Here is a 14,530-nt window from a genome sequence, read left to right on the forward strand (position 1 = left end):
GAATGTGTAAAATTGACTATATGTTTTATGGATTTGCTTAATTTTTAGGATTTATTTGATGTGATCTTGGATGAGAATCAACTTGAAGAAGCATGTGAGCATCTTGCTGAATATTTAGAGGCATATTGGAAAGCAACTCACCCTACTATAAACACACAGCCTAGACCTTTACAGACCGTTCCATCAGATGGATCCCCACAACAAAATATATCTAGATCGAATACAAACCGCAACAAAGACAGACACGATGGACAAGAATCAGTCAATATGAGAGAGTCACACACACACCATCAGCAAGATTACAGAGACGACCAAAGAGGCCCACGTGAGCCAGACAGACGGGATCCGCGCAACGACCGTCGACCCATGCAGGATAGTCGCAGTCGTGACTATTATCAGGATTATGATGCTCGGAAAGATAGGAACTATGATCCACAATATGAACGTGATCATTATTATGAAAGGGATCCAAGAAGAGAAGGTGGTCCCAGATCGGACAGGAGCATCCCCCGTGACAGGGAACGGACTCAAGACCCTGATAGGGTAAGCGACCCATATGCAAGGGATAGGCACTATTCTGAGCGAGATACGCTACGGTATGAACACGAAATTGCACGTGACCGTGATCGTGACCGTTACAATAGAAATGAACAATATGAGATGCAAGATCGAGCACGTGATCGGGATAGGTATATAGACCAGCAACCAAATGGGCGTAGCCGACACTGGGATCCACAGGGCCAAGTTAACGAGTACGATCGTCGTGGACCCTATCCTGATCAGTATTCACGCTACGGAGACCCACATGGCATGAGAGAACCCTCTGCAGCGGGTATGGGAAGGCCGCATCCCAACCGACCATAATGGCGGTTGTAAAAGCCTCTGTCAGAGGAGATGCCAGGTTCTTTTTTTTTTCTTTGAGATATTCTTATGATATTCTCACCCGTAAATCATGCAAATCCTTTGGACCATGTGCCAATTTTTATTGTGTTGGGTATCGTGGAAGGAGCATGTCACTGCACCACTTTCTGAACCGTCTCCATGTAAAATGTACAAGAAGCTCTTCAAATGTGCAATGCTATGAAATATTTTAAAATTGCAATCCTTCATGTTTCTCGTAAACCGATGGCACTGAATTCAACAGCTGATTGCATTGAGGATAAAAACACAGCTTTGATTATGCAAAAGGAGGATATTGAGGTCACTGAGAGCAGTACAACAGTTGGTATAGTGAATTGGCCATGAGGTACCTTTAATCCGTTTTCACACCTGTTATCGCGCAGATATTGTGAAATATAGAAAATTTTCATGTATGAAAATAACTTGACATACTATCCGATACCTCCGTTTGGCCAAATTCTTGTTAACATTTCACGCGAAAAATTGTAGTGACCTCTGTTTACCATATGTAACTAGACAATTGAAGTGTACTTGAAGTTTGACAAAATATAATATTAGCTACTAGACTCATCGATAGAAAACATATCAAAGACAAGACCTCCAATTTGTGTGTGAATACAGGTGTGCAACTAACTTGGCTTAACTCATGTTCATGATATAATCATTTAGCTACAGGAATTTGCGGTGCAAATCCCCCATTACCCGGCAAATATCTTATAGTAGTAGATGTAATAATAGTTGTAGTTTGTAGATCCTTGTCTCATTCCCTCTATATGAAGTTTCTTTCCTTGTGGACTTCAGAAAAAAAATAAAACCAAGAAATGTGAAAAATATAATATAGTTGGTTTGAAGACAACTCTATAGCGAGACTTCTGTTTATATGTATTTAAAACCATAATCGCATCTTATGAATGCATCTGAGGGATTTTTTAGCATTTGTATATAATATTGGTAACCTCATAAGTTTCTTTTGGGTTTCATTTTGATAAAAAAAATTATGAAATAGTTGTATAAGCTGAGGTTTATCTTCTTTTAAATATAATTATTTCACATTTGATGCAATTATAAATTTAGGGTTGAAATAAAGCCATATTTTTATCTTGTTAATTTATTCAGATTGGTTTTAAGTAGCGGTTTGTTTTTTCCTCATGATGGCCGGTGACATTGTGAGGATCTTTTAGCAATTGTTAGTTTTAGGTATTTATAGTTTTCTTCAAATCTCATTGTATAAAGTATAATATAAAATATTAAATTTTGGGATTATTATTATTGTAAATCTAACAATATTCTCAAGTTTATTTTATAGAGTGTATTTGAATCAGCAGTGTAATTTTCTTGACGCTTTATTTTTGTATTGCCGACTGAGTAACATTTTTCAATATATATAGAGGGCGACATTGTCATATTAATTGAATGTTTTTCTCAGACTTTTAGCACAATATAAATGGCAAGGGTCAAAACATGTCATGTTTATTCTTCTTAAAAGAGGGGAAGAAAGTCGAGGATTGTTGAAAGCTATTTTTTCTTCACTTGTACAATTTATTCTAGACATTATCAAATGCTTTCCCGTCCATTTCTGGGTGCTTTCTGCTTTACGTCTCCAGAAGAGGATTGGTTGATATCCGACTAGAACGAAAATTCTTTTCTTCTTTTCTATTTATATCGCTGAATTTTTGTTTTTAAGATGATAGATGATATGTAGCTAGTAAAGATATTAGAATGTTTTGTTTCTTTGAGCATTCCAGAAGGTTTTTTTTTTACTGTTGATCATGTGACCTTTAGTGGGTATACAGCTAGTGCGTGTTAGATGGTGCTGGTTAAAAAAAAAAACACCTTTTTTCAAAAAAAGTAAATGCAAACGTTAAGCTCTCCTGTACATTTTAACATCCAGGGTGATACTTTACAACACTTGGCAATTAGCCTGCATTTATTACAATCGCCAAAACATGTCTACATCTCTTACATCATACCACACTTTATAAATGTTTATCATTTATACAATAAATGTATGGTATTTTTATGAGGAAAGCCCATTTCATGTCACATGGTCACTCTCTGGAAATGTAAAGCTGTTACTGCCGGCGGTACATTAGAAGGGAAGAATTTGGTGGAATATATAAAATACCAAAATAGAAATTTAGAAAAACTTTTTAATATATAAACATTGATAATGTAGATCATTTTTTTTTTATCATCCATGACATTCTGAGATTAAAGGGAAAAAAGATGTGTTAATTGAAAGATTAAGATCGACAATCTTTTAATGGGGACTGTCTAACAGAAAAATCCAACTAAAGGGCCTAGCTTCCAAAACAGTCTTATAAAAGAACCTAACTGGAGTTATTAAAGATAATAAAATGTTGAAATATATCAATATGGTCAGTTATTAAATTGTATGCATATTAATTAAATTGTATGCATATTTATTCAATTTTATGCATATGTATTTAATTGTATGCATATTTATTAAATGGTATGCATATTTATTCAATTGTATGCATATTTATTAAATGGTATGCATATTTATTCAATTGTATGCATATTTATTAAATGGTATGCATATTTATTCAATTGTATGCATATTTATTCAATTGTATGCATATATATTCGATTCTAATAATAATCCTATTATATAGACAATATATCCTCACCTTATAGCTTAAGAAAAAAAATTGTATTCAACAATTCAAATTTATTAAAATTTCTAAGCAGCTAATTTTGGTTTTGAATTATCTATGGTGAAGCATGTTGACATGGTTGAATTAACATGGCAGTATGTTTATAATATTACTTAAGATTAACAATACGAAACTACCTATCCTACATTTTATGCAAATTGTCCACATTTCCTTGTCTGTGGGAAGAATTTTGGGTAGTCATAAAACCTAAGATCTGTAACTATTTATGAAAAAAGTGAATCGTCGTTTGCTGAATACCATATAATAATTCATTAGCTGGTTTTAGGTATTGTTTGATATATATATCGGCTAACGTGGAAAAGTAAAGGCAACAACACTAATGTACAACCTGTATACATATAAATGTAAAATTTTGTATATAGAGCCTTAGTAACTTTGGTTACTATATTCTATACCAATGACTAAATATTATATGATTAATATTACTGAGATTTATCGTTAAATATTCTATAATTGTGATATCCTTTAATAGACATGTTGTTGTTTGAAGGATGAAGACTTTTCTTTCAGTAATACATACTCCTTGAAAATAAAACATACTATCTGCACCATTATTATCAATAAAGGAATAACTTATGTTCAAAATTATTTATTCAAAATCCATATCAAAATTAAATTTTGACTGATGGAATTAATATTCTTAGTGTTGGTACTGTGTAACGGCCAGAGAATGGACATCAATAGTATGATTCCGTCTCTTTCATTATTATATCATATAATAATTTTATGAATCTGATAAGTTTACTAACCAGACCTCCTAGTCTGGAGAGCTTGGTTTGACATGCAATTATTACTTGCAACAAGTATACTTGGGCTCATGTGTGGATAATATACTATACTACTATTGATATTTAAATAAGCTATTTAGCCATTCTTCACTCATTTTTCTGTTGCTCATTTTTATATTATGCACAGAAATAATATAAATGTAATGTTTATTTCAATGTATACAAAGGGGTTTCTGGAAATGTTCATTTGCATTAATTAAAAAGAAATTCATATAAAGTATGGTTTAATTGTGATGATATACATGTAATATTGGTTCAATGCCATAAACTATAAGCAATATCAATTATATAAAATTTATTTTAGCCTTCCTTTTAAAAATAATATATACAGTAAATGTAAATGCTGAAGAAGAGGGCCAGATTGGAAATCTTACCCCCTAAAATGTGACAAAAAAAGTATTTTGCCAACAATGTCAAAATATCTGTAGTTTAGTTACATCACATTCCTTTTTATATGCAATTTTAACAAATTTAATGAATTCATAATGTGTATTATTTAGTTTATTAGAATGTTTATTTTAATGCATTTACTTTGAGTTTTGAAACTTGTGTGTATAATAAGTAGTCTATATGATTGTGGAATACAAATCTCTATTCCTAGAGGTATTGATTGCTTTAATTTTCTCCCTATTTTCTTTAATTTTGGCCTGTTATAATGTGAACGTCTTGCCATGTTTTTGTCATACTGTTTACTGTACTTTATTTTGCTGTATTTAGTTTTCATAGGAGCACGATGACGCTCCTAAATAATAATTAACCACTGTCTTTGCCATTGTTTGTGCAATTGTTTCAGACCATTTTGGTTCTGTTTATAAGAAATTCTAATAAAAACATATATTTATGTGCACTTAAATTAATATAAAAAAAATCACAGACTTCTACTAACCACATATGTACATATATATGTATAATGTATGTACACATGCATGTAAATATAATATATATATACATAAATTCATATATGTGTATTTGTATACATTTACATATAGATGTTTATGTGTTATTTGCAATTGTTCCATGTCCTTAATGAACAAAAAAAGGTCATTGTTGATTTTTCTTTTCAATTACAAATATAATGTTAGTTATTGCCTATTTGGATTCATGTAATATAGTTCATTTAGATAAGATAATAAGTAAATAACATGCACCTTATCTACTGTGTTCACTTTAGTAAATTTCAAGAAATAAAAAAAAATGACCATGTCTTCCTAGCGGGGCGGGGTAGGCTACTCTGTCGCCAACTGTACCACGACCGACTGGTAGACTTACGCTTATTGCTACCGTGTGTCTGATAAAATTATTACAATAAAACTGGGTGTTATAAAATAATAATCGTCATATTTAAAGTGTTGCATGAATTCATCTACACAAACAATTGCTTTTTAAATCTTGTTCAGTGTGATTTTGTTTTTGGAAATTCCATATAAAGAGAATCTAATGCTGAATTAATAATATTCATATTGATGATACATAATATTATTGTAAATAGGATTTTTTAACAGTATTTAACTTAACCATTCAGTCATGTGATTGCTTAATGTATAAGAAAAACAAACTTTACAAAGTCTGTAGTTGTTTTCAATTCACTAATTTTCTCTAAATTGTATAAAATGTTAATCTGACCCTGGTGAAGTATCAAGGAAAGACAATAGGGCGCTTTCCATTTGCGATGACCGACGACCTAACTAGGTCAGATCAATTGATGTGTCGTTGGTCATTGTCTGGACCTAGAAACCATCAGAGTTAGGAAACACTCCCTGCATGCGCACAATAAATTAACATGACGTTTGTCGGTCGTCGCAAATCAAAAGCTCCCTGTATAATAATGTATGCATATGATTGGCCTCGCACACATATATGTGTATTGATAAACATTATATTGATCACTAGATTAATTGGTTATTTCATAACAAACATTCAAATGTTTTTAATGCTTAATTAAAAGAATGCATAATATATAAAGCAATTTCTATATAATTTCAATTATTTATTGCTATAGAAAGGAAAAGTCATAGAATTGAAACTAGAGTGATGAATAACTTTTTATTTCATATTGAAAATTGGCTATACCATCAGGAGACCTATCCCCATAACCCCAAATTATCAAATTACCAAATATACTTAAGACATCCTTTTAAATTCACTATTGTATGTAATAACATTATGTTATGATTTACCCAAAAGTAGGAATACTGCAATATCAGTACAGTAGTTTAAAAAATGGAATATGGCTAAAAATATATATTAAAAAAAATAAAGAAAGTTTAAATTACAGCAGCCTATTATATACATCACTAATCCAAATACCCGCTATCATAAACACAATGAGATATTTGGTTTGTTCACACTCTAGTACAGTTAATAGAGAATTTTTCAATTAAACTTCTCTATATGATCCTAAGACTATACTAAAAAGCAATAGTGTGGTCCTGCTCTAAAATCGTTATTGTTGTTGTTTTAGGTTTCGTAACTACCCAAATTGTGCATAGTTGCGGAAGCTATCACAGCAGTTGATATGCAAGGAGCATGAGCAACTGTTGGCTTGTCTCATAGTGTATGGGGCTACGTAATGCATGCATCGAAAGTGCCTATTGTTACAGTAAAATTTTACCTAACTATTAATGATACATTGGTATTAAACTATTATGTAATTATGTGCTTGGAGTGACCATAAGAAGGTACTACAGTTGGTATGAAAAATTATTTATTAAGATTTGTGGAACTGTAAACATCTGAGTGATATTGGTATTCTGTGTACATAGGAACTTTCCTGAAATTGAATGCAAACAGATTAATCACTGTTCCCCTCAAACTCTAATAGACTTCAAAATCTTTTACATTTAAATGTTTGAACATAAGCTATGTTAATGTATCATAATTGACCAGTTTTAATTTTTTTTCTCTTATTTTCAACAATAACAAATATGGAAATTATTGAATAAATGATTTAACTGTGTTCTATGGAATGCATAACAATATATAATGGGTGTAATGTATGGAAGGCTATTATGGTCAAAAAAGTGTTTGCCGTATTGTAAAAGAAAATGATTATACATTTTAATGAACATTCATATCTCCTCATTAAGATGATATCTGATTCATTAATAAATTATGCATTTTAATGAATATTTATTTATCTCCTTATTAAGATGGTATCCGATTCGTTAATAAATTATGCATTTTAATGAATATTCATATCTCATCATTAAGTAAACATCTCATTCATAAACTTATTATCCATATTTTAGAAAGATTTGTTTCTTTCATATCTTCTCATTCAAAACTATTGTTAAAATGTACACACATTAGTATTCTATTTTTGATTTTAATATTTTTACATTTTACAAGGAGAGATCTAAAAGTGTTATGGCAGAACCTGCGACTTTTTCTCTTCTCATCTTTTTCGCAATATTTTATGATATTGCGTTGTATTAGCTTCTAGTCGTTTGCTTTGTTGTGATAAAGGCCTTGCCTAGTCTTACTAAAACCGGATTGTTAAACCCTTTTTAGGGCTAAACTTTAAATGCATAGATAAAATATACACATGAAAATATTATATTAAACATAACATACTTTACACACAAGTTCTCAAGATGAATGAGTACAAAATTCCATTCACCAAGATAAACAATAAAATATTGTAAATGGATAGCATCTATGGAGTATCATTTCGTATGTATAGGCATCTTGATTTGCATATATATATATATATATAAATGGTTTGGTTATGACCTCCCTATTTGAAACCAAATTAAATTGTATGACTTTGTAATGGTCATTTTTCAAGAGGTATTAACCAACATACGTTTGAAGTATTTTATTATGTATTTCGCTATTGTTGGTTTGATATATTATATATATTATATATAATTATATATTTTTTAATTTTAATATCTTAATTTATTTGTATTTATGTGGAGCAAAAATGAGGCTTAACCCTTTCCTCCTCTCTTTATATTCCTTATACAGTTCATTATCCCTGCTATTAAAACTTAAGTACAAATTTAAGATTTACCCGAATTGATTCAGTTTTATTTCACAATTGTTGAGAAAAGCTTCTGTAAGTTGCATGCATATTCTACGTTACGATACAGTTGAAGCTTTAACATAACTAATGACAATATATAAAGAAATAAACAAGCATAAATAATGAATTCCTCTTTCATGTTTTTGTTATGTTATCTGCTGAGTGAAAACGCATTCAGCTTAAATAAATCCCGATAAGAAAACCACATGGTTTTGAAGCATTTCCATTCATATATACTATACATAATATATATATATATATTATTATATATAATACATTCATATACATTATCTAAATCTATGTATAGTGTTGCCAATGTATAGTGTAACATTGTATGCTATGTGAATCGTATCCAAGATATAACTGTCAACGTCTTTATTCTTCTCTAAGCCTCTTCGCTTCGCTCTATATTATCAAGATTGTAAATAAATTTTTAACACTCGTATGTCTATACAAAAAAATCCTTGTTTTTGTGTTTTATTATTGACTATGGTTACCTTTTCTTTGTTTTTTTTTATCCTTAAAGTTTCTTCAGATTAACTTTGGTTGTTTCCTCTGTTTATAGTTAATGCCATCTTGCACTCTGTACACATGTGCTTTGTGATTTGTACATTTTTATTTCACCTCTTTTCAACTTCAGTATGACATATAACCATTGGTTGTATTTGCCACACCTAAGACCATCTCAGTATCTCCACACACTATAAGTAAACAAATTCATCAAGCAAGATTTGAAACATTACATCAAACACACCACTACACTGCCTAGTAACACTCTAGGCTAACCAATTTCTGGAAACAGCTGGTGAATTGAAGTTGTCCTTTTCCAGTCTGATTTTGTACATGCATGCATCTCTTGACTCATGAATAATTTATGAGGCAAATACAACGATATATTAAACATTCACCGACAACAAAACCATCTTATGAAAGTACAATGTGGCAGATGTAGTACTACTTATCGTGAGTTCAAATCTAATGCTTGTTGCATTGCTTGTATCCTTAGGCAGAACACTTTACTTACGTTTGCCTCTCCAGTCAAGTATACAAATGGGTACCTAGCTGCATAATGGGAGTATGTTTCCATGTGCTTGATCCAAAAATTACCGGGGTAATAATGCGAAGCTTAATATGGATTGAGTGCTGTATAAGAATGAGTATTATTACAGTTTTGTGAATGAAAGAGATTTGGACCATGCAAATTGGATGAAGATACAATGCCACTAGACAGAGACATTCACCTGTACAGTACACAGTTGCCTACTGCAGCATTCAGTAAATGTTTAGAACACTAGATGCCTAACAATGTACATGTACAACTCGACATATTGACATTTATTATACTTCCCATTTTTCTTTAAATCTTTTTACATTTACAAATCCTTCCTTACTTAAAATTCACTTTTCAGAAAGAATCTTGGGGAGGTAGGAAAGTGTGCCTAGGTCTAAATTTATCGTGTTCTAGAAAATTTGAAGGGAGTATTTTAAAAGAAGCCATGTAATTAAATTTTGCATTAGCATTCACTTAAGTCTTATCAATTACTACATCAAGCGTGGGACTACACATTTCTAGGAATTCTACGCAGATAATGACATTTCCATATGGAAATTAGAATAATCTTTGTCAAGTAGGTATTTTAGATTTCAAAATTTTAATTAGATATGCTGATAATTATACAATAAAGCAATGGTTGTACCTGCAGGCTCTAAAAGAGTGGAAAAAACGTCTAACCTAAAAACATAAAAATATAGAATGAATTAATCTAAAGTGATCTTGGGGACAAAGGGTTTAAATTGTGAACTTTTGAAATCCATCAAATGAAAAAGTTAACCTTACGAACAATAAAATGGATGCACTGCTATGCAATCTTCACTTCAAAATTGGATTTTAATACACATGGCTTTTATCACAAATATACAGGTGAGATTGTATACATTATGCATATTTAAAAAAACATGTTTGCCTTGTTACTGTTTCGTATATCAGCCCATGTCCTAACAAAAATTTGGTTCGGTTGTTTCTATTTATTGAATGCAGTTATTTTTATAACTGATTTTTAATGAATTGCAATCACGACCTAAAGCACTGTCTACACTATCAAACTTTATGCGACAAAAAATGTGATGTGCCCACATATGGACATGATGATGTCAAATCACACTTCTTTTTTTCTAGTTTGATAGCGTAGACAGAGCTGAAGCATATTTTGTCCAAGGTCATCAGAGTCGCCGCATGACATTGTGATGTAAAACTAGTATTTAATAATAAAATTAAAACACTCCAATGTTAGAATATACTGTATTCTTTATTAATATAAACATTTATAGATATTGAGATATTGCCCATGCTACAGTTGTAGTTTATTATGCACTTTTTAAGTTATAAATTTATTTGTTCATAAAATCTTCATTGTTTAAAGGATTGTTAATATTATATGATGATTTCAGCAATTGGGAAAGTGTTATATCTTTAGATTCATATTTGGCCCATAATTTAAACAACTTGGATTGCTTTGTGGTTCTGCATTTCTTCTGAAACCTTGTCAATTTCTCAAAGTTCATTGGCTTCTTTAAAGGAGTGACTGACTGTGCTTCCTCCCAGAGCAAGCCAATTATACGATTAATACTGGCTTTTGGAACAATTCTTTGATGCCAGCCCTCAACTTCAGTGTTTGTCCTTGTTGCCATTCCATATACACACCATGAAATTATAGGCCATTGGGGATTATTTATCCACACTACCCGGAAGTAATCAATGAGTGGTAAGAGTGGTTGGTCACATTGGCTTGCAATCTCTTCAAACACTGTAGGAATCTGTTCAGCTGGAATGAACGGTAACGCTAAAAGCTCTTTTATTTGGTTGAAAACTGGTGATGAAATCGTAAAGGCCAGATTCAAACCAAGATTGACAATTTGCATATACACAGATTCTGTCCAATGGAAAACACAACCCTGCAATACAACGTCTGGGAAAACAGTATCGAAAGCTTCCCATAACTCTGCATCGTAGCCAAGTATTATTTTTTTCACTTTGATTTTTGGTATTAATTCTCCGATCTTTTCTAACACAGCAATGTAGTCATTGGTTTGCTTCCTTGACATGACCACAAATACCTGGGCATAGGGCTTTACATTGTCTTCATCCTTTAAATATGCACTGAGAGTAAATATCTGTTGGAAAGGAGCTCTTACTAGCTTACAACTCACATCTGCAAATAGAGTTTTTGATTTCTTAAGCACTCGAAACTGCTCCGGTGTAGCAAATATCAAATGTCGGGCATTTATAAGTTCAACATCAGCAACTAAAAAATCAGCTGGAACTTGTTTTCCATTCATGTAAAATTTAATATTTTTAGGTTGCCTAGTACTAGTAGGTTGACATTTCTTTTCATCTGTTTGTTCGTCTGGTTTTTCTAACTTTGCTTTTTGAATCCGAACATGATTGTGTGGCTGACTGCCAGGAATAAAAGTATCACCAACCTGCGACACCTTTGCATGACAACAAATTCCTTTTCGTCGTACATTGCAAGTCCATGTAACTTTCGATGAATTACCACGTTTGTCCATTGGTTTTCTGTTGTACTTATTGCCAGAACTGTCAATTAAGATAGGTCTACGACGTTGGGAGCCCTCTGGAATAACCTTGTAAGTATTAACTTCCACAGCTGACAGTTCAGTTAACAGAGTATTGATGGCAATAGTTTCCTCTAAACTGGTCTTTTTATCAGACAAACTTACAGTTACTGGTGCATTGGATGTGCTGCAAAAAACTTCCATATCTGCTGTGCAACTCGTATGTGCCTCCTGTTGTTGCTCTGTGGTCACCTCTTCAACTAACATTACTACTACCTCTTCTGGATCTGTTTCTACTACATCTACTGGTACGTCTACTAATTCTACTGTTTCTATTTTTATATGTTCTGAATCTGCTGGCCCAGATTCTTTTTTAACTGGTGGTACTGCATCAACTAGGAATTGTTCCATTACTAGTCCATGTAGGTCAGATGGATCAACATGTCCTGACTCTATTACTTTTATAGGTAGGGCTATATCACTAACTGGTTCAGATTTTGGAAATTGTTCTGTCGCTTCATCAACTGGTCTGGCTAGTACCACTTTACCAGATTCTATTACTTTTATTTGTTGGTCTAGAGAAACAACTGGCTCTGATTTCAGCACTTGTTCTGGTTTTTTGCCAACAGGTCCTGTTTCTACTTTACTTGATTCCATTACCTTTACTGGTACAGGTAGGCCTATGTCACCAAATTTCTCTGATTTTGGAACTTGATCTGGTGCTTCGTCAACTGACTGTTTTTCTGCCATTTTATCTGATTCCATTTCTTTTATTGGTAGGCCTATGGCACCAACTTTCTCTGTTTTCACCACTTGCACTGGAACTACTTCTAATCCTTCTAATTGATCTTCAAATGGTTCTGTAAATAAATAGATATTGAATGTTAGCCAAATATATACGGGTATACAGTATAGCCTATACCGTCCTGCCAAAAAACAAATGGTCAAATGCATTCTGTAGCCTACACCATTGTTTATCACCACAATAATACAAATACATACTACATAATTTTCATTCTGACAAGGACTACTATAATTAAATAAATAGACAAATTTCGTGCTACGGAAGCTGGCTGAAATTCCTGAAAACGCTGTTATTTTTGTTTTTTACGTTTGACTGGTCATGACTTTTTAACAAGAAATCGTCTATTTTAATAATTAATAATTTTAATAATAATTCTAATAATATTAAAATAATAATTCAATATAATAATTTACATATAGCACATGCCATATTATTATTATTAATAATATTTAATTTATAATAATTATGACCATATACAGTTACAGTCCTACACCTATTTATGTAAGTAATTTAATTACCGTATAATATAACTTTATTTCTCCATACACACAAGGCAATTGAAAAAAAAAACAAATAACAAAACAAAAACAGTCAATATTTGCATAAAGGGGATTCCCCTATACCATCGTATACAACAATAATATACAACAAGCCGAGCGTTTTTTCCGCGCGACCCACTCTTATCTCGAGCTCGAGTCGAGCAGCCATTCTAATTTGCATTTTTTAGACCTCCTCTCGACCCTCTCCTACACCTAGGTAGCTAGCTAGATAGAATGAATTCAAAAAACACATCTCCAAAGTGTATGATTTTGGAACTTAAATAGACACAATTACCATTGGATGCAGCTAATAAAACGACAATCTAACAATAATGTATCATTAACATAAATAGTGTACAAAAAGATGGCGTACACTACCTAGCTAGGCCTAGGGATACACGCTCTTCTTTGCCTGTTTGTCACTTGTGTGAAATGCAGGATCGAAACCACTGTACTCAGTGACTACCTAGATAGGCTAGCTAGGTTGAAAAACCTAGAATATTATATAATACTTCCCTGTGTAAGTTCAACATAAAAGTATCAAGTAAAACTAAAGTATACCTGCTTGCATTACCGATGTGATTGTAATCAACAGTCAATTTAAGGTAAAAACATTCTACTTTTGTCAAAATACGTATCTCGAGCGGCTGTTTTTTACTCGAGCGCGTTCCGTTGGAGAGGGATCGAAGAGAGACGAAATCTTCGTTGATTCTGTACTCACTGAAGCGGAACCGAGTCATCAATTAATTTTAAATCATAAATGCTAATTTATTTGTTTCATAATTTATATGAAATAAAGGGTGCTTTTCAGAGTGAATGGATTGTGGAAAGGAATAAAGGAGAACTGTGGTTTAAATAGGTTATTTTGTAGTTTTAATAAAGTTAATCCCGGGCCTTCCGTAAAAAAACGAAAAAAAAAAGGTTTTTCATAATATATATAAAATGACAAAATAAATGATCAAATTCAACCAAAAACCCATTGGCTGGTAGCCAATTTGACTATTTTTTGCTTTAAATTACAGTTTTTTGCAGGTAAATATTTCGATTCAATTTTTGTTTAAAGTGGAGAACTACTGTGACATTAAAATGGCATAAATTCAACAACATAAATGTAAAAAATTATTTTATTCAGTGGAACAATACATGTTCCTCCTGATGTAAATAAAAAGTCAACTTTGATAGCGCCATCGTCGTCAATA

The 14,530-nt window shown here is 32.0% G+C and overlaps 2 protein-coding genes across 8 annotated transcripts in view; one reads left to right on the top strand and one right to left on the bottom strand.

Moving 5' to 3' along the window:
- Positions 1–7,513, top strand: part of LOC144842597 (voltage-dependent L-type calcium channel subunit beta-1-like) — a 69,137-nt gene extending 61,624 nt beyond the window's left edge. For all 7 annotated transcript variants that reach the window (XM_078699057.1, XM_078699048.1, XM_078699065.1 and 4 more), the window contains one exon: positions 49–7,513. In XM_078699057.1, coding sequence (XP_078555183.1) covers positions 49–864 — 816 coding nt within the window. In that variant the 3' untranslated portion in view covers positions 865–7,513. The remainder of the gene's footprint in view (positions 1–48) is intronic.
- A 3,188-nt stretch (positions 7,514–10,701) lies between these two features.
- LOC144837437 (uncharacterized) lies at positions 10,702–14,013 on the bottom strand. Its single transcript, XM_078692575.1, has 2 exons — positions 13,893–14,013; positions 10,702–12,847 (listed from the first exon to the last, which is right to left on the bottom strand). Exons 1-2 carry the CDS (start codon positions 13,900–13,902, stop codon positions 10,803–10,805), a joined length of 2,055 nt encoding a protein of 684 aa, XP_078548701.1. The 5' UTR covers positions 13,903–14,013; the 3' UTR covers positions 10,702–10,802.
- Between the last annotated feature and the right edge of the window lie 517 nt (positions 14,014–14,530).

Source organism: Antedon bifida, chromosome 1 (genome assembly GCF_963402885.1).
Source record: "Antedon bifida chromosome 1, ecAntBifi1.1, whole genome shotgun sequence".
Classification (NCBI taxonomy): Eukaryota; Metazoa; Echinodermata; class Crinoidea; order Comatulida; family Antedonidae; genus Antedon; species Antedon bifida.